The following is a 17,351-nucleotide window of genomic DNA, read 5'->3' on the forward strand; positions in this document are numbered from 1 at the left end:
GGAGATCGATAGGCTTGATACCAGCGAAATGTTGTACGGTTCGGTTCATTCACGTTCAGCTAATCTAAGCGCCCGTGCCAGTGTGTCTCTATTGTTACAGACCCCGCCATCCCTCGCGTACGCTCACTCCAACATGGACGCCTGATTCGTGTAGAGCACGTCCACCACGTTGCTCAGCTTCTCGATAGTCGACAGCGCCGCATCGTACGACTCGTCCCGGTGGGTCTCGTCGAAGATGATGAGGCAGCCGGCACCCTGGTCGAGCACGCCGATGATCACCTTGTCGAGGATCATCTGCGATAACTTGCGCTCGACCTGCTGGGTATCTAGCCCGACCATCTTGGCGATATGGTTGATCTCGACGCGGCTGAAGGGCTCGATCACCTTGATCAGGTTCTGCTCCAACATGGCGTCGTACAGCCGGCGCAGGTGGTTGCGGATGAACGCGTCGCTGCCCAGCTCGTACTTGTAGGCGGACAGCGCACGCTCGTACTCCTCGAGCGACCGGTTCGAGTGTGCCCGCGCGATCGCCTTCATGGCCTCGAGTGACTGCCCCGCGTACTTGAGCGCTTGCTTGGACGTCATCAGCTGGTTAACGTCGTCGGCCAAGTTGAGCATGATCTTGCACAGCAGCATGTACTGCAGCGCCGCCTGCGCGCGTGCCGGCTCGTCCTGCGAGTGGTACCCGTCAAGCGCCTCGATGAAGTAACTGTAAGCCGTCTGGAAGTCCTTGTCCTCGGCGTGCAGCATCCCGGACTGCATGTCGAGGTTAGCTTGCAAGAGCGGCGGGGTGTAGACCGAGGCGGCGGAGGTGCGGGCGCTGGTGAGGGCGGCGCGGCCCTTGGAGATGTTGCCGAGGGCATGGTACACTCGGGACTCGAGAAGCTGCACTTCCACTAGCACCAGCTTGTCGTCCATACGCTTGAGCTCACGCAGCAATCCGTTAATCAGGGTAAGGGCATCGTAGTATGATTGCTTGGCCATGTAGAGGGTGACGAGGCGCGTCTCGAGATTCTGGCGAAGGAAGCTCCGTCGCTCTGAAGTGGCCCATTCTATGCATGATTTTGTAACTGAGATTTGTATATCGAGGGAGTTGGGGATGGCGTCGAAAAGGTCGAGGAGCTGGCGGACTGGCGGGGTAAAATATGTCAGTAAATGTGCAATTTAAACGAGTATAAGTGGGAGGAGCGTACTCAGCTTGGCTGTTTTTGCCTTTGCGAATGAGGACAACACTGTCCTACTCTTGGTTACCAGGCCCGCGAGCTCATCTGTGTTCCTGTGCCGTGTTAGACCCGAGCCCCTCGACTGACTGCCACAGGCCCTCCACCTACTTCTGGTCGCGGTAGAGCTCCCCCAAACTGATAAGGGCGGCCTCATATTCCTTGACGGCCGCGTCGGACGTCACGGATGGCGGCTTTGAGATGATCTCTTTGTAGATACCCTCTGCCTTGCGCGGGTCCGACTTGGCCAGCTTCTGCGCCTCGCGCACCCTCTCCGAGTCGCCCTGCGCCATCGTATAGAGTAAGTTCGAGGGATGTGGTCTTCGTGGTATTGGGTTATCTGGAGTACGATGTACGATAGTCCCAGGGATGGGGAGATTCGTCGCGGGCAGCGTCGGGAATGGTTGGTCGTGATGGCTGTGTTGGTGTTGGGTGCGTGTGCGGTTGCAGCTCCAAATCCAACGCCCGCCAATGCCCTGCAACCCAGCAGCACCCAGCTCAGGTCCAGGTTGCCGCAATCCGACGTAATGGGTTCAGCGGCAGCTGGCCTTGGCATCTCCGCCTGCTGTGGCTTTTGTGGCTGGGGTATGAATGCGGTGAGGAGTTCTGCCGCCAGACCCCGCCAAAATTTAGAGTTGCGCTGTCTGAATTGGCCATGGCCGAGCTCATGCATCCTGCTTAAGCAGACCAAAGCATTCTCTACCAACATCGAAATCGAACTACGGCCACCCGATCAGACCCCAAACCCGACCCAAACTATTGAAGGTTCTGAATATACAGCCACCTAAGACATCATGAAGGTACGACCTAGGATCCAGCACAGAGTCAATGCCCATCTTTTCAGAGACACCATCGACACCATCGAACCCTGCAAAACTCGGCCATGTAGCAATACGGATGCTAATATGCTTTCTGGTAGATCAAAGCCCTCAGTCGGGCAACCTCGACTCAGCAAGCGCCGGGATCCGATGTCCAGCGGGCACCGCGCAATCTCGCCCCGGAAATCCACCCCTTCGAACGAGCTCGGGAATAGTACGTGGGCACATTGGGAGTAGTCGAGAGCGGTTCTGACATTGGGAAACAGCCAAAGAGCCCTCAATGCGGTCAAGCTGTGAGGATATATATTTCGTTGCCGTAGAAGAGCCGGAGGCTAACTAGTACAAGAGAGCGCATGTTCGCCAAGCCCTTCCTCGGCCAGCTAGGGAGCGGTCACGTTCAGGGCGTGTATAGCATGTGCAAGGTATGTCCTCGCAAGGCGTCTAGAGATTGTAACTGCGGTGAGGCTGACACCGCGCAGGACAAAAACTCCCTCAACTCAGTGGCTTCGGGGTCCGGCGACGGCGTCATAAAAGTCTGGGATCTCACGACGCGCGACGACGAGACCTGGCGTACAGCTGCGCAGTAAGCGCTTTATTGGGCTTGTGGCAAGTAACCTCAATGCTGACTGCATCTCTCAGTTCCAATATCGTCAAGGGTTTAACCTTCACCAACGACAAGAAGCTCCTCTCGTGCGCCACCGACGGTATCAAGCTGTGGGACCCCTACAGCGCGTCCAAAGACACCACACCGATTGCAACTTGGCAAGAGGGCGGGCCATACACATCGCTGTCCGTTCACAGAACTGGGAACGTTTTTGCCAGTTCGTCGGGCGCCGGGTGCATTCGAGTCTGGGATCTTGACCAGAGCACCGCCGCACAAACAATACAGTGGCCCAACTTCACGGATACCATTACCGATGTTTGCTTCAATCAAGTCGAGACATCCGTCATTGGCTCCGTCGCCACCGACCGCTCTCTCATCCTCTTCGATTTGCGGACAAACAGTGAGTTACCTACCCCTGAATCCAAACCAAGACAGGGGCTGACCCCGAGTACAGTGCCTGTCATCAAAACGGTGCTCCAGTTCGCGGCCAACCGTATCGTCTTCAACCCGATGGAAGCTATGAACTTGGCTGTAGCGTCAGAAGGTATGTCCCCCGCCACGCTTGGGAAGGGGCCATGCTAACAGTCCAGACCACAACATCTATGTTTTCGATGCCAGGAATTTCAATAGGGCGCAGAACATCCACAAAGGCCACGTTGCGGCCGTCATGGATGTTGAGTTCTCCCCCACTGGCGAGGAGCTGGTTAGCGGTTCTTATGTGAGTCTTCGTTCTTAGGTCCAGTAAGGTTCGCGACCACAGCCGCTGACGTATTCGTAGGACCGCACCATCCGGATCTGGCGCCGCGACCAGGGCCAGTCCCGCGACATCTACCACACCAAGCGCATGCAGAGGGTATTCCGAACCATGTGGACCATGGACTCCAAGTACCTCCTCAGCGGAAGCGATGACGTACGTCACCGAGCCCCTGTGCAGCCCTCGCATCTTACCACGTTACTAATATCATTGTAGGGAAACCTCCGGCTATGGCGTGCCAACGCGTCAGAGCGCAGCGGCGTCAAGTCAACCAAGCAGCGGCAGGCGCTCGAGTACAACAGTGCCCTCATGGAGCGGTACTCGCACATGCCCGAGATCAAGCGCATCCGCCGCCACCGCCACCTGCCCAAGGTCATCAAGAAGGCGGGCGAGATCAAGCGCGACGAACTGGGGGCCATCAAGCGGCGCGAGGAGAACGAGCGCAAGCACTCGGACAAGAAGTTCCAAAAGCGCAAGGGCGAGCGGGAGAAAGCTGTGTTGGTCAAGCAGCAATAATGCATGGTTTATTTGGTGGCAGTGGCGGCTATGATTTGTATGGGGGGCCCAGGTGGGTTGCCATTATTTTGCATTGGGCGGCGTTTTGGGTGTTGCTTAGGAGGTATCTCCTTGGAGGCTAGGTCTGATACCATGCGTGTCTGGTGTTGTACGCATATAGATGAAAAGGTTTGGTGATGTACTGGGATTATCCGTTTGGTTTTTTTGCGCGCGTTTCAGACGCCTTCATGCAAACGGAGAAACGGGCCGTGATCGACGCTGTCTTGTTCAAGATGTCGGGTAGAGGATGACGATAATTGAAGACAAGCGGTTGATACGCGCACGTGCAAAACGAAATGAGGATGAGGTACAAGTGTGATTCTGCCCTAAAATAGATACGACTTGTTGTTGGGAGATCAATGGCTGATCTAGCGAGCGGCACTCCTGGTACATACAAGTCATCAATGAGTTCACCCGGAGAATCACGGCCCTGCGGTGTTTTGTTCTGAACTTTATCCAGAAATTTATCAGGGACATCACAACTTGCCTCTACCACAATCATTATAGAATGGACAGCTCTGGCACCTACCCTCACTACGCTCACTCAGATCAGTTTCATGACGGCCCGCATTGACGACGTGTTCAGCCGAGACTGGGGATAAACTTTGATGATCTGCGGTTCCCGGCGTCGATGAGACAACCAATACACCCCCTCAAATCCAAAGCCAAAGTAGAGCTAACGAGCCGTCTTTCGGAGACTTGCGAGTCGCAGCAACCCGGATCTCATTTGGCAATCAAGCGGCTGCTGATGTTGGCTAATATCGTCTGCCGAAGACTGACTCGGTTTCCGGGTACTGCAACTACGTCAATTACCTAGATAGCTCTTCAAGTTGGGCTACTTACATCTCTCAAGCATGCACGAACAAGGCTACAAATGTCATCCGAATATACTCTTCCACGATCCTCCTCTAGCGTGAAGATCACTCCACCGACATATAGCTGAGCCTCTTCCATGTCCTATCCTAGACAGCATCCGCCAAAAGCATGACTAAACCTCTTGTGTGTCTGAGCATGTTGATTCCTAAACGGGCGAGCGAAGCTACCCGCAGACTGCTTCATAGCTCGGAGATCTGAAACGCCAGGCGTCCAACCGACTGCTCGACCACTCATTCAACTTCCTGGACCGTTCAACACCGCGGCGGCCCGTGAGCACGGCAGGCTTTCACGAGCCGCACATGGCGGGTTGAAGCAGTAGCAGCCACATCTAAACGACCCCCAACCCCGGTTGAGGCTCACTTTTTCCAGCCGCGTGCGGCAGGTCTCGCATGGATTCCCCCGTTGCATGGCTGCTACGTGGACAACAGCCACGATCTACCTGCCGACTTAGGTTGTTGGTTGCGAGATCTCGTAGCACACCTGGATCGGCCCGCTGTTACATGGTACGCGCGCTGCCTCGGCCTCTCTCCTCGGTTCAAGCCACCACACCTGACGTGAGGCTGGTCTCGATCTCTGGATCTCGCGTTTTGGGCGCCGTCTGGGGTTTTGTCATTGGCGGCTTGGCTATCCCCATGTTTGGACTTTCACTCAAATAAGCGATGCTGGGGAAGAGCATGGGCTGGGTGTCGATTGTGTGACTTGTTGGGTGTTCATAGTGCCGCCTCCCGCGGATCTTATGATGTGTGTTCCGGATCTTCTTTTGGACGAGCTTCTCTCTGGTCCAGTCCATGACGGCGGTAGATAAACCGTTTCGACCCCCTCTGTAGCCTGCCAGCCGTTTCTCTGTAACGACACCCAGTACCTAATAGCAATCCAAGGGGGTGGCCGCCATCTCTCATCATAATCGGTTTGAGCAACCACCCGGCACTAGCAATGGCTGACTCTAAACCCGTCACCAAGCCGAAGACGCAGTATGGAGATATTCCAGCAGACCTCTCTTTTGAAGAGGTTATCCAAAACCGGGCCGCTCCAGTCAGTGAAGTCTCTAATCTCATCTCATACGAAGACTAACACTTTCGCAGCCCTGCTCGCTGAGCGATTTTATGGACTACCTCTTCTACGTCGAACGGAACGCAGAGCCCCTTCAGTTCTTTCTCTGGTACTGGGATTATATTCAGCGCTGGAGCAACTTGCTGCCCAGACAGAAGGCGCTCTCTCCGCCGTGGGACCCAGAGAAAGCCATCGAGTCACCGTCCCGGTTCATCAAGTACAGCCATAAGCGAGAGCGAAGCCTGAAGATGAACAAGATTCTCGCTATTATGGAGATGGGATCTCAGCGAGCATCATTAGATGATAGTAGTAGCCTAGAAGACGACGGCCAAATCGCTTCCACCATCACCTGCCCACTCGCCTCTCCCGCCGCCATCCTCAGCCCAACGGGTTCAGTAAAACCGCCGACTGGCAGCCTTGTACGTTCTTAGTTTTCCTCTCTCTCTTTCTCTCGGCCTCTCTCCTCTCCCGCGCCAGCGCCAGCGTCTTGCTAAAATACGAGATAGTCACAATCCAGCCACACCGGGACGAAGTATGCCGCATTACCCGGCACTACATCTGCCCCACGGCGCCGCGCAAGCTCCGCCTGTCCCCCAAAGACCGCGAGGCCTGCCTGCGCGCGGTACAGCACACCACCCGTAAGTCAAGACTCACTCCTCCATACCCCCTAGTTTCTCACCCCCCCCCCCAACAACCCCCCAACAACCCCCCCAACTAACTAACCCCCTCCCCCCCCCAACAACAGACCCCACCGCCCTCCTCCCCGCCTTCCTCCTCGCCGAAGCGACGCTCCGCGCGCACAGCCACGCGCGCTTCATCCACTGGACACGGCGCAACGCCAACCACGCCCGAATCCGTTTCGTACTCGCCCTGGGCACAATCCTGGTCACGCTGGGGTTTGTGCTGGATTTGTTGTTGGTGCTGTCGCGGCGCGACACGCGCTGGCGGGCGCTCTGTGTGGTGTTGTGGTGGCCGGGGCTTGGGATGTTGGGGACGGGGGGGAGGGGGGTTTGTGTGTTGCTTTGGGGGTGGGGTTGTTGGGGTTGGGGGGGGAGGGGGAGGCAGGTTAGGCCGTGGGAGGGGGATGGGGTGGGGGTTGGGGTGGGGGAGGTGGAAGGGGTGGAGGGAGGGGAGAAAGAAGGAGAAGGAGGGAATGGGGGGTTTGGTGGTGGTGGTGGTGATGGCCGTCAGGATTGGAGGGAGCATAAACGGACGGAGACGGACAGTTCGGCCGCTAGCATGATTAGCAGCGCGAGCAGCACGGCAAGTCGGGTTGATCCGCTGCGGAAACCGAGTCTGCAGGTGTTTGGACCGGCGAATGAGTACGGGGGTGGCCAGTGGATGGCGGGTTACGAAGGGAAAGGGGTCATGAGCAAGGTGTTTGATGAGACGGTTGTGGTGCAAAACAAGGCGTTGATGATGTGGCAGGACCGGACTGTCTTCTTTGCTCTGCTATGGGGAGGGATAGGGGCGGCGGCGCTGATGGTGGTGTCGTTGTTTCTGCCGAGTGGGAGATTGTACTGGTAACGTAGCGAGTATCGTGCATGTACCACGCCGGCACGGATGCAAGAACCGTATTCCTGTGTTGGGCTATCAACGTGAAGCTTCTTGAGCCTTTTGGTCAACTTCCAATACTCGTGAATGCTACCTATCGGGGACGCCGTTTGTCTCGGTCATCCTTCTGAAATGCATCAACAGACCTCTCATCCTAGCGGTTCCAGGATTAGCAATTAAGCGTATCGCCCATTACTCGTCCATCCACATGAAATCCAACATCATGCCTTCGTTGCTCCTAGAACCTTGCTATGCCATCCCGCATCATCCTTGTCGAGATGAACTTCATCCAACATCATATCGCGGCCATCCATCTCCCATTAGGAGTTAGCTTTCCCATCGCCCATCCCCCATCATGCCCATCCAATGCGTTAACCCATCCCACATAGGTATCATGATTACCCCTGAAATATTCAAACTCCCCAAACGCCGTGTTCGCCGACCAAATTGCCAACGCCAAACAGAACAATGAGGCCAAACCAAACCATGACATAAAAAGATGCAGTGAAGACAAAAAAGTGTGTCACTATAAGAAGACAGTGAAAATCAACATCACCGACACTAACCCCACGCCCATGCCGGCGATGGCCCTGTTCGCCGAGGCAGGGTTCCTCGTCTCGGGCCCGTGGGATGCGCTGGTTGAGGCCTCGTCGAGGTCTGGGTGAGGGTCTGGCCCAGACGACTCTGACAGTTGAGGTGGCGGGTCTTGCGGGTCGCGGTTGGTGGCCCGTAGCGTGATGACGGGCAAGCTCTCTTCATGGTGGTCCGAATCTGAAGCTTCTCTCTGGACAGTGACTTTGGGCTCTGTTCGGTTCTTCTGGCTCGGGAGGGCGATATTGAGTGTATCTAGGTCGACTGTGATGGTGTTGGCGCTGGGCGACTGTATTGAAGCTCCATCCTGGCGTGTGTCTTGCCTTTGGTATGGGACAGCTGGTCGAGGTTTAGCTTCATGATCCAAGCGAACAGCTAGTTAACCCCAATGCTGGCTTACTCTTCAAAATGACCTTGCCGTTAACGAGGACCTTGTCGCTGACGACTGAAGCTCCGCCCCCGACCAGCAGGGCCGGTAGAAGCCAAGAAAGCTTCATTGTTTTTTTCTTCCTTCCCCCGGACCGCCAAGAGATGGATGAGTGGCCAAGCAACTGGCGAGAAGGGTAAAATGATGAATTAAAGACTGGGGATGCACCAGATTCATAAAAATTAAAAGATGCGATCCTCCAACCCACTCTCTGACCAACTGGCGAATCCTTGCCTGAAATTCGCCGATCAAGTCGTTCTTCTGCGCCGCAATGCAGTGCGACAGGGGGGGGCCGTGGTCGAGGGGCGTTGCCAAACAAACAGTGCAGTGTGCAGCAGCTCAAAAATAGGCAAGGCTGACTGACCCGAGTGACACAGCCCGGTGAGACGAGTCAGTGTTGGTTCCTTGTCATGCACGAATCCCCGCTGTTGGGATTTTGTGTGAGTATAATTGTGGAAAAAATGGAAGGCGAGCGAGCGATAACGACGGGGAAGAAGGTGCGTTGGATTTTTCGAGTCTTGACGGGGCCGTCCGAATGAGACCAAGCAAGCAAGTGACTGGGTGGTCGTCGTGATCGAGATTCCCCCCAAAAAATTCTATCGTCATCCCAGGCCCAAATTGCCGTGTTCGGTGTTCAGCGCCTTCAAAAATGAAGGCAAAGTCCGCACCCGGTCAAAACCAAAACCGTGTTATTATTCGCCCCCAAGATGCTTTGAAAGAAGGGGACAGGAGCGAGAGCCGAGGAGAACTCGTAACATGGCGAGAGGAAAACAAAAAAGACCAACCACGCAAGACCTGTCGAGGAGGCTGACATGCCACTTTTCAGCCGTTGAGAGCGGCCTGCATCCATTCGGTTTCCTTGGTTTGCGATATCTGCTATCTCGGCTGAAGATGGATCTCGATGCAACGCTATGCTTCCGCAATGGAATGGAATGCAGCCAAGCGGGTCGAGCTAAGGCGCATGGGAGGCTGGACCTGCACTGACCTGCACCAGCCTTGGTTCGTGCAGTGGGGCCGAGTGGGACGCAGCCCGGGCAACCCTCTTTGCAGTCTGCCGATCGCTGACGAAAGAGTGGGGGTTGTCTTGAGGGTGTCACAGCGTGTGGCACAAAAGTGGTCGAAGGTGGGATGAACCTCGTGTTGTCGAATCGGATGTGACCATATTCGGCATGCTCCCGTTTCTGACCTCCCAACAACAAACCGAGTTGTTGGTTGGACTTGCAGGTTGTTTGGCTGTCCTTGGTACTCTCTCCATGGCGTGCAGCATCCTGTCTCGTCTTGAAACGGCTCTCCGGGCCGATTCGAATGCCCCCTCCAACGAATAAACCCGGCGTGTTCCCGTCGCCCTCGCGATGACGTCGCCAGCGGGAGGAATCAACGTTACGAATACCCGAGTCACGAATACCCGAGTCACTTGAGGGTCCCAGCAACCCTAACCTGACAACATCTCCCGACAAGATCACGATTTCATCGTCAAAACACCACTACTAAAGCTCGGCACTCGAGTCAATTGAAAGTTAGTTAGTTATACATATACATGCTTATCAGCCCTCGCCGCCCAGATACAACGGCCCCACCATAACACCATCAGCCATCGGTGGTGACCATGTGCCCCCTTCATCCGAATTCGCGAAAAAACGAGGCACCCTCGAGGTGTTTCAGGGCCTGTTGTGCGCTATCGTAGCTGCTCTGAGATCCATTCCTCGCTCTAGAAGCTACTTCCTCCCCGCTTCCGCCTCGGAGGATAGCGTTGAAGGCCTTGGCAATGGGGCTACCAGCACTTCCTGTACTTCTCCGCCTATCGCTGTCATGCTGCGACCCGCTGCCGGAGCTCAGTGTCGAAATGGAGCTCAATCTCCTGTCCACACCAAAGTCCCAGCTGTTGCCGGGACGCAGGCAGTGTGGCTCTGGCATGCCACACTCCTCGACGACGATTTGGCGGATTTTTTCCCGGACGTGGTCGGCGGTCGGACGGTCCGAAGGGTTAGTCGAGAGCATCTTCACCACCACTTCGAGGATTGGCCTGACGCCCTTGAACACCGGATCGTCATTTTCCTTTTCTGCGGCATCTTTGGCCAATTGGTCCATCCAAATCTCGACTTGGCCAATGTTGCCGTGGAACGAAGAGTCTGGGAGGGGGCTACCACGGCCCGCGGCCCTGTGCTTTGCAGCCCGGTGTGCAGCGAACGCCCGCCCTTTCTTCCCCAACAAGAAGCTGAGAAGCTCGAGGATTATGCAACCTAGCGAGAAAACGTCGGCGGCCTTGGGATTAGGTTCGGCCACCTGGTGGCTGCTGCCGCCTGCCGACTGACCGGGTGAGACTGTCGATAAGTGGGCTGGGTTGACCTCCTCTGGGGCGCCATAGTCGTACGCCTCTCTATCAGATGACCTGCCCTCAGCGGTGTCGCTCAATGTATTGATGTGCAATTGCGTAAACCCGGAGAGGAAGACGAAGTTGTTCTTCGAAAAGAGCACAGTCGAGGGTCTGATGTTTCCGTGCGAGCGGTCCTGGCCGTGGAACGAGCAGACTGTGTCCGCCAGACAGAATATCCAGTTCATGACCACCTGCGGCCGTACATTCTTGTCGAGCTTCTTCAAAGAGCTGGGCATGGTGGTAAGGAGCGACTTGAGGCTGAACTCGGGAGTTGGTGTGAATAGGATGTAACCGTATCCCTGATGCGTGTAAGATGCCCAGTACGACAACATATGCTCGTTTTGCAAGCCCTTGATGCCGTTGATTCCAGACATGAACTCTCCCCGGTCGACATGATCGGTACCAAGACGAATCTGGGCGCGGCAAAACACTGCCCCGGGCTGGTTCGGGAGGGTGACCTTGTCGACATGGCGACCTTGTCCTGCAATCTGCTTCGCTTCAATATAGAGCGGAACCAATTCTGGGTCTCCATAGTCGATATGGCTAGCCTTGTCCAAGTGGCGCAAGAGGTACTTGTATTGCCGGCCGTAGAATCTCGTTTCCATCCTTTCGTTTTTGGTGGGTATTAATTCCCGCTCTTGTACTTGTTCAAGTGAGAAGGGGAGATCGTCATCGTCGAACGAGTCGTCGATGAACTCAAAGATCTGCTCTGGCAATCCCACGTCATCGAGCCAGAGGAATAATTTCTTGCACTTTGAGTCTATGAACTCCCAGTAAGTTCTGTCGGTTAACTCTTCACCAAAGCTGGGGATTTGATCGAGGCGCTTGGCCTCTTGGGGTTTGAGCCGGCCTTTAACGAACTGTTTCGTTACAGTCTGCTCGATGGAGTTTGCGTCCCACCACATGGTAAGAAACAGAATAGTAATTTTGGTGATCAGAAAGATTGAAGTGAAAGTGAGTGCCAATCGGCTCATAGAAAAAGTGGATGGGAGAGGCTCTTGATTCAAAAAAAAAGCGAAGGAAGTGGAGGGAAATGGAATACCAACTGGTGGAGATTGCCTCAGGCAAAGCCCGGGTGAAACAGATGTAGACAGCTAGGTAAGTACCTGCCTACTCGCCTCTTTATCAATGGATAAGGCAGGTTCCAGGTTCTTACTTGGAATTCTGAAAAGACCGCACCTGCCAATGTTCCAAATCGTCAATCTTTCACATGTGACCTGGAACCACACGCGTTCATTAAACTATCACGTCTTCTATCTTGACATTAGACATATTTTCGAGGGCACGCTGTAAGAATAGGATCTCATGAGATCCTCTAATAGAAACAAAATTGAGTTCCGTACGGCTTTAATTTAGTGTCTCGTGGCTGGGCTCAGAACCCTTAAGTGCGAATGCTAGAGGCTGTGCGGGAAGGAACGCTTGGGATCAAATCCATTCACTGGCAACTACCTAGATGGTACTTCCAAATTCTTCATCTTTATTGGCCGACCATATTACGGCAACTGGCAACTGGCAACTATCGGCTTGCAGCTTCTTTCTTCCTACTCCTTTCACCCATGTTTGCCATGCTCGACTTATAAACTCCTGATAGATAGACGTATCAGAGCTACCTGAGCATGGACCCGAGAGCAGATCACGCTGACGTATTACATACATCCGGAATTACTAGAGCATCAGCTGAGCTACCTTAGGCATGTGTGATACGGATGCGCAAGCTAGTAAATCGAGCGTGTTGTTAGGGTCTAAGGGACGGCCTTCTCACCCCATCCCGTCTCATGAGATCCCTTCTACGTCATTGAGTCGCGTCTACTAAACTCATAAAAGTTCCTATGCAGCCTTACGGCTTTATCCTGTCCCAACGGCGTCCCTGCACCCCTTCTATGTGGATCATCCCCAAGGCAGTTGCATCCTTTCCACTGTGACCACTGTCTCGTACACCATCGTCGAAACACTACCCAGCTTCAACTTCAGCAATAGCATCTGCCTATGGGCCAAAAGACATAGATACCGTGGTCATCATTGCCTTCCTTGCCTCTGATGTGAAATGGCTGGGTCCGGTCCCTAGATCAGCTAGGGAATCCCGCCGAGGTAAATTGTATGCCAAACGGCTCAACGATCCAAAACTGACTAATTTCGGTTTGCTGTCCTCGAACATGGTGTTCACGAGGTTGACGTTAACAATGCTGTGCCCAGGCTCTAGAACATGGAAGTTGTCCGGTGCCAATATCAACCCAAAAAGAATTCAGTTGATGATGGTGGCCCTCTTCGAGGATCGCCGCATTTTCAGCGCTTAAATCGGAAACCTGGAATATTGTGGGGATCCAGCTTACGGGAACGCTGCTCACTGCTCGCTTTATACAGCTACCTAGAGTTACATGTGTGTGTATCTGCTTCCTTACATGCCCCGTCTCCAAATACAATTACATCTTTTCGTACCTCACATCGCGTTCATCTGGCGCCGGCGCCAGCCTTCATCCTGCCATCCCTAAAACCCCTGTATTAAAGACCCCTCCTTCTTCTCCTCCCCACAAACGAATTCATAGCCGTATCCACGCCGGCCACCTTCCTCGCCACCGCCTGGAGCCCGACGGGCAGCACATTATACCAGTCAATCCAGCGCGCATACAGCGGCATGCCAATCGCAGCGTTCCTCCCGTTGTCAATGGCGGCAATCACCTCCTTGGCGACGTCGACGGGCTCGACCACGGGGGCGAGGAAGCGGTTCGGGGTCTGCACGCCGTAGAAGAGCGGGGTGCTCAGCTGGCCCGGGGTGACGAGCACGGTGCGGATCTGCGGGTGCGACGCGCGCAGCTCGGCCGCGAGCGAGCGGTGCAGCGCCGAGATGCCCGCCTTGGCCGCCGCGTAGTCGGTCAGGTGCGCCGCGCCCACCGTGCCGATCACCGACGACACCGTGACCACGGTGCCGCCGACCTCGCTGCGCGCCATGGCTGGTAGGAAGGTCTTGAGCGTGTAGAAGTGGCTGACGAGGTTGGTGGTGAGGGACTTGTCGATCTCGGGGAAGGTCATGGAGAGGAGGGGCTTGCCGATGACGATGGCCGCGTTGTTGATTAGGACTGTGGGAGTGCCGAGCTGGAGGGGTGGGAGTTAGTATGGTTGTGGGATGGATCGGGCATGAGGACGGGGACACATACATCTTTCTCAATCTTAGCTGCCACCTGCGCGAGCTGCTCCTTGTCCGTCACGTCGCACTTGTAGTATGTGACACCTCGCGCCTCGCCATTCTCCATTTCCGCAACGTCCAGCACGGCGACCGTTGCCCCGCGCATCCCGTACACCTCAGCAATCAGCAGGCCCAGCCCGCTGGCGCCGCCCGTGATGACGATGACCTCTTCACTCAGATCCACCTCGCGCGGCAGGCCAAACGCCAACCTGTTGTTGATAGCCCCGGCGATCCAAGACAGCGAGATAATGGAAGCCCAGGCAATCGACACCAGCATGGGCGGCGCGTCCCAGAACATGTTCTGGGCGCGGAAGCAGAGCGGGACGATCCATGCGATAAAGGGGTGGAAGAAGCTGGTCTTGAGGACCTTGACGAAGAGGTCTATCGAGAGCGGCGCGAACCAGGAGTCGCGCTGGGGCGGAGTGGCATATGGCGGCATTGTGAGCTTGGATGCTGTGTTTCGAGGTAGGTCGAGATTCGCGGTGGTTCAAACTTCGAATGCGATGGATGGCAATGAGGCTGATTGCTGCTAGTAGTACAACGTCGCGCTGCTTTATTATCGTATTATAGTGATATATTAGAAGTATACCGAAGAGAAAGGGCGCCTGGCGGTCTTCAAACTTATTGCATAGGTAGTTGAAGGGAGAGAAACAAGCTGACGATAGTTTCGACAGCTTGGGGCACAGCTCGCGGCATCTGATGTGGCCTTTCGTGCACATGCAGTCGACAGCAGTGGCTGTGAAACACCCCTGGTCTGAGCACCCAGACCCCTCGCTGTCAAAATGTTCCAATTGGAGCCGCTGGCAATCCCCTGCAGATTCCAGCGCAATCGTGCGGCTGGCCAGATCTCTTGGCGGGGCCGGCGGAGCCGAGACGGAAGTCGGAGACGGCAGGCGCCGACTTCTGACAGCTCCGAAATCACCGAATGATCCACGGCGACACGCTCCACAACCGACTCGGCATAGTATCCGTTCACAACGGCAGTTGACTCGGGGCCGGATAAACGGGCAATGCACAGCGGATCATAGCATCACGAACGACGGCCACGAGGTCAGCAATGCCGCGACGATGAGCAGCGCAGAAGAGCCCCTGATTTCCCGTCATTCCTCGCCATCAGAGGACCACGACCACCCCGACGATGGCAACGACAATTACAACGACAGCGATATCCGCCATGACACAACCACCTACGATGGCACACCACCCCCCGCTTCACCCACCCTCTTCATCTACCTCCTCACCCTCAGCGCCGGCATCTCAGGCCTCCTCTTCGGCTGTAAGTCCCCTCCCCTCCTCCACCACCATTCCAACCCCATCCCTAACCACCCCCTCCTCCCACCCACAGACGACACCGGCGTAATATCCTCGACCCTCGTCTCCATCGGCACCTCCCTCTCCGCCCGCCCCCTCACCGCCCTCGACAAATCGATCATCACCTCCTCGACCTCCCTCCTCGCCCTGCTCATCTCGCCCTTCTCCTCCATCCTCGCCGACCGCCTCGGCCGCAAGCGCGTGATCCTCCTCGCGGACGTCCTCTTCGCCGTCGGCGCCGCCGCGCAAGCATGCAGCAGCTCCGTCGCGGGCATGGTCGCCGGCCGCGCGGTGGTGGGCATGGCCGTGGGCGCGGCGAGTTTTGTGGTGCCGTTGTATATTGCGGAGCTGGCGCCGGCGGCGTTTCGCGGGCGGTTGGTGACGATGAATGTGATTTTTATTACGTTGGGGCAGGTGGTGGCGTATGTGGTGGGGTGGGCGCTGGGGGAGTTTGGGGAGGCGGCGACGGCGTGGCGGTGGATGGTTGGGTTGGGGGCGCTGCCGGCGGTGGTGCAGGGGGTGGTGATGGTGGTTATGCCCGAGACGCCGCGGTGGTTGGTGATGGTGGGGAGAGTGGGGGAGGCGAGGAGGGTGGTGGAGAGGGTGCTTGGGGGGGAGGGGGAGGGGAGGGAGGTGGATGCGACGGTGAAGGGGATTGAGATTGAGGTGAGGGAGGAGAGTGAGGGGAGGAGGTTGAGAGGGAATGGGAGGGGGGTTGGGAAGGCTGCGTGGTTGGACTCGGCTGGGGAGTTGTTGGGTGTGAGGAGAAATCGCAGGGCGTTGGCCATTGCTTGTTTACTTCAGGGGTTGCAGCAGCTGTGCGGGTTTGTGAGTGCTCTTGGGCTCCCAGTCTGCGATCCGGATACTGATCAGCCGCGCAGAACTCGCTCATGTACTTCTCGGCTACGATATTCACGATGCTCGGATTCCCAATTCCGACACTCACCTCGTTGGTCGTGGCGGTCACCAACTTCGCTTTCACCCTCGTGGCTCTCCTGTTGATCGACCGTATCGGGAGGAGGCGCATCCTACTCTGGTCGATCCCGTTCATGGTGGTGGGTCTCATCCTTGCAGCATACGGCTTCTCGTTTATCACGCTCGCTGCCGTCGATTCGACCAGCGACAAACCTACCGCGGCCCCTGCACAGGGCGCCGCAATCACCATTCTCGTGAGCATCATGGTCTATGTTGCCGGTTACGCCTTGGGGTTGGGCAATGTGCCCTGGATGCAGAGTGAGCTGTTTGCGCTCAACGTGCGGTCGTTGGGGAGCGGCATTGCCACGGCAACCAACTGGGGAGCCAATTTTGTCATAGGGCTGACCTTCCTGCTGCTCATGGATGCGCTCACGCCGTCATGGACATTTGTGCTTTATGCCGGAATATGCGTTGTTGGGTATGGGTTAATCTGGAACTTCTACCCGGAAACGGCAGGGCTGAGCTTAGAAGAGGCAGCGAGTCTTCTAGAAGACGACAGCTGGGGCGTGCGTTGAAATACTTTGTACATTGAACTTGCATTTTGGTGGATCCAGAAATCTTCACGATGCATCCATGCGCAACAAGCGGGTTCTCCGCCGTGAAGTTAAGCTTTCCGCCGCTGGATCTACGTGCCGAGGCAGTAGGAGTGGAAACCAGCAAACGAGGCTATTCTCGGTCACCAGCGGCAACTCGCGGATAGCGGATGGCGGAATTCTAGGTAAAGTAGAAGGAATCTGACCCGTTGCATTCCCTTGGCACCCTCAGGCAGCCCTGTTGGGCAGCGATGCAAAGTAAAAATGGGGAAAAAAAATTGGAAGAAGAAATTTCCCGATGGTGGCCAAAGTCGCAGCCGGGAACGCCGTTCAGCAAGCCCCTGAGGTTTCGAGCCTTGCGGGACGAATGCCTACCACGGCAGATCATCTTGTCTCCTGATTGGATGATGCAAGCCATGGCACCCTCAATGGTGGCTGCGCTGCGGGATTACGTCAAAGCGAGTCAACGACCCGGACTTAAGACGGGCGTCGCTTCTTGTCATCGAAGCCCGAATCCCGCCCATTACA

The 17,351-nt window shown here is 55.9% G+C and overlaps 8 protein-coding genes across 8 annotated transcripts; 3 read left to right on the top strand and 5 right to left on the bottom strand.

Annotated features, from left to right (window-relative positions):
• Nucleotides 1–29: 29 nt before the first annotated feature.
• Nucleotides 30–1,677, bottom strand: F5144DRAFT_582093 (uncharacterized protein). The gene is made up of 3 exons (XM_066789475.1): nucleotides 1,332–1,677; nucleotides 1,194–1,276; nucleotides 30–1,130 (listed from the first exon to the last, which is right to left on the bottom strand). The coding sequence occupies exons 1-3, from the start codon at nucleotides 1,511–1,513 to the stop codon at nucleotides 124–126; spliced, it is 1,272 nt and encodes a 423-aa protein (XP_066639732.1). The 5' UTR covers nucleotides 1,514–1,677; the 3' UTR covers nucleotides 30–123.
• A 205-nt stretch (nucleotides 1,678–1,882) lies between these two features.
• Nucleotides 1,883–4,349, top strand: F5144DRAFT_582095 (WD40-repeat-containing domain protein). The gene is made up of 10 exons (XM_066789476.1): nucleotides 1,883–2,020; nucleotides 2,140–2,252; nucleotides 2,305–2,331; nucleotides 2,385–2,460; nucleotides 2,518–2,621; nucleotides 2,678–3,042; nucleotides 3,097–3,186; nucleotides 3,233–3,360; nucleotides 3,421–3,552; nucleotides 3,613–4,349. The coding sequence occupies exons 1-10, from the start codon at nucleotides 2,015–2,017 to the stop codon at nucleotides 3,910–3,912; spliced, it is 1,341 nt and encodes a 446-aa protein (XP_066639733.1). The 5' UTR covers nucleotides 1,883–2,014; the 3' UTR covers nucleotides 3,913–4,349.
• A 1,411-nt stretch (nucleotides 4,350–5,760) lies between these two features.
• On the top strand, nucleotides 5,761–7,404 carry F5144DRAFT_605536 (uncharacterized protein; the record flags this gene model as incomplete). Its single annotated transcript, XM_066791434.1, has 5 exons — nucleotides 5,761–5,859; nucleotides 5,910–6,296; nucleotides 6,380–6,515; nucleotides 6,623–6,845; nucleotides 7,104–7,404. The coding sequence occupies 5 exons, from the start codon at nucleotides 5,761–5,763 to the stop codon at nucleotides 7,402–7,404; spliced, it is 1,146 nt and encodes a 381-aa protein (XP_066639734.1).
• A 276-nt stretch (nucleotides 7,405–7,680) lies between these two features.
• Nucleotides 7,681–8,934, bottom strand: F5144DRAFT_348550 (uncharacterized protein). The gene is made up of 2 exons (XM_066784277.1): nucleotides 8,423–8,934; nucleotides 7,681–8,361 (listed from the first exon to the last, which is right to left on the bottom strand). The coding sequence occupies exons 1-2, from the start codon at nucleotides 8,517–8,519 to the stop codon at nucleotides 7,958–7,960; spliced, it is 501 nt and encodes a 166-aa protein (XP_066639735.1). The 5' UTR covers nucleotides 8,520–8,934; the 3' UTR covers nucleotides 7,681–7,957.
• Nucleotides 8,935–9,043: 109 nt separating this feature from the next.
• On the bottom strand, nucleotides 9,044–9,301 carry F5144DRAFT_582105 (uncharacterized protein; the record flags this gene model as incomplete). Its single annotated transcript, XM_066789477.1, has 1 exon — nucleotides 9,044–9,301. A coding segment is annotated over one exon (209 nt), but the record flags the coding sequence as incomplete, so codon positions are not given.
• Nucleotides 9,302–9,607: 306 nt separating this feature from the next.
• Nucleotides 9,608–11,962, bottom strand: F5144DRAFT_582107 (kinase-like domain-containing protein). The gene has a single exon (XM_066789478.1). The coding sequence runs from the start codon at nucleotides 11,795–11,797 to the stop codon at nucleotides 10,067–10,069; it is 1,731 nt and encodes a 576-aa protein (XP_066639737.1). The 5' UTR covers nucleotides 11,798–11,962; the 3' UTR covers nucleotides 9,608–10,066.
• Nucleotides 11,963–13,126: 1,164 nt separating this feature from the next.
• On the bottom strand, nucleotides 13,127–14,753 carry F5144DRAFT_614894 (uncharacterized protein). Its single transcript, XM_066791780.1, has 2 exons — nucleotides 13,976–14,753; nucleotides 13,127–13,913 (listed from the first exon to the last, which is right to left on the bottom strand). Exons 1-2 carry the CDS (start codon nucleotides 14,441–14,443, stop codon nucleotides 13,323–13,325), a joined length of 1,059 nt encoding a protein of 352 aa, XP_066639738.1. The 5' UTR covers nucleotides 14,444–14,753; the 3' UTR covers nucleotides 13,127–13,322.
• Nucleotides 14,754–14,831: 78 nt separating this feature from the next.
• On the top strand, nucleotides 14,832–17,300 carry F5144DRAFT_517728 (general substrate transporter). The gene is made up of 3 exons (XM_066786648.1): nucleotides 14,832–15,280; nucleotides 15,350–16,143; nucleotides 16,197–17,300. The coding sequence occupies exons 1-3, from the start codon at nucleotides 15,073–15,075 to the stop codon at nucleotides 16,803–16,805; spliced, it is 1,611 nt and encodes a 536-aa protein (XP_066639739.1). The 5' UTR covers nucleotides 14,832–15,072; the 3' UTR covers nucleotides 16,806–17,300.
• The last annotated feature ends 51 nt before the right edge of the window (nucleotides 17,301–17,351 follow it).

This window comes from Chaetomium tenue, assembly GCF_020726465.1.
Source record: "Chaetomium tenue strain MPI-SDFR-AT-0079 chromosome Unknown F5144scaffold_6, whole genome shotgun sequence".
In the NCBI taxonomy this organism is placed as follows: domain Eukaryota; kingdom Fungi; phylum Ascomycota; class Sordariomycetes; order Sordariales; family Chaetomiaceae; genus Chaetomium; species Chaetomium tenue.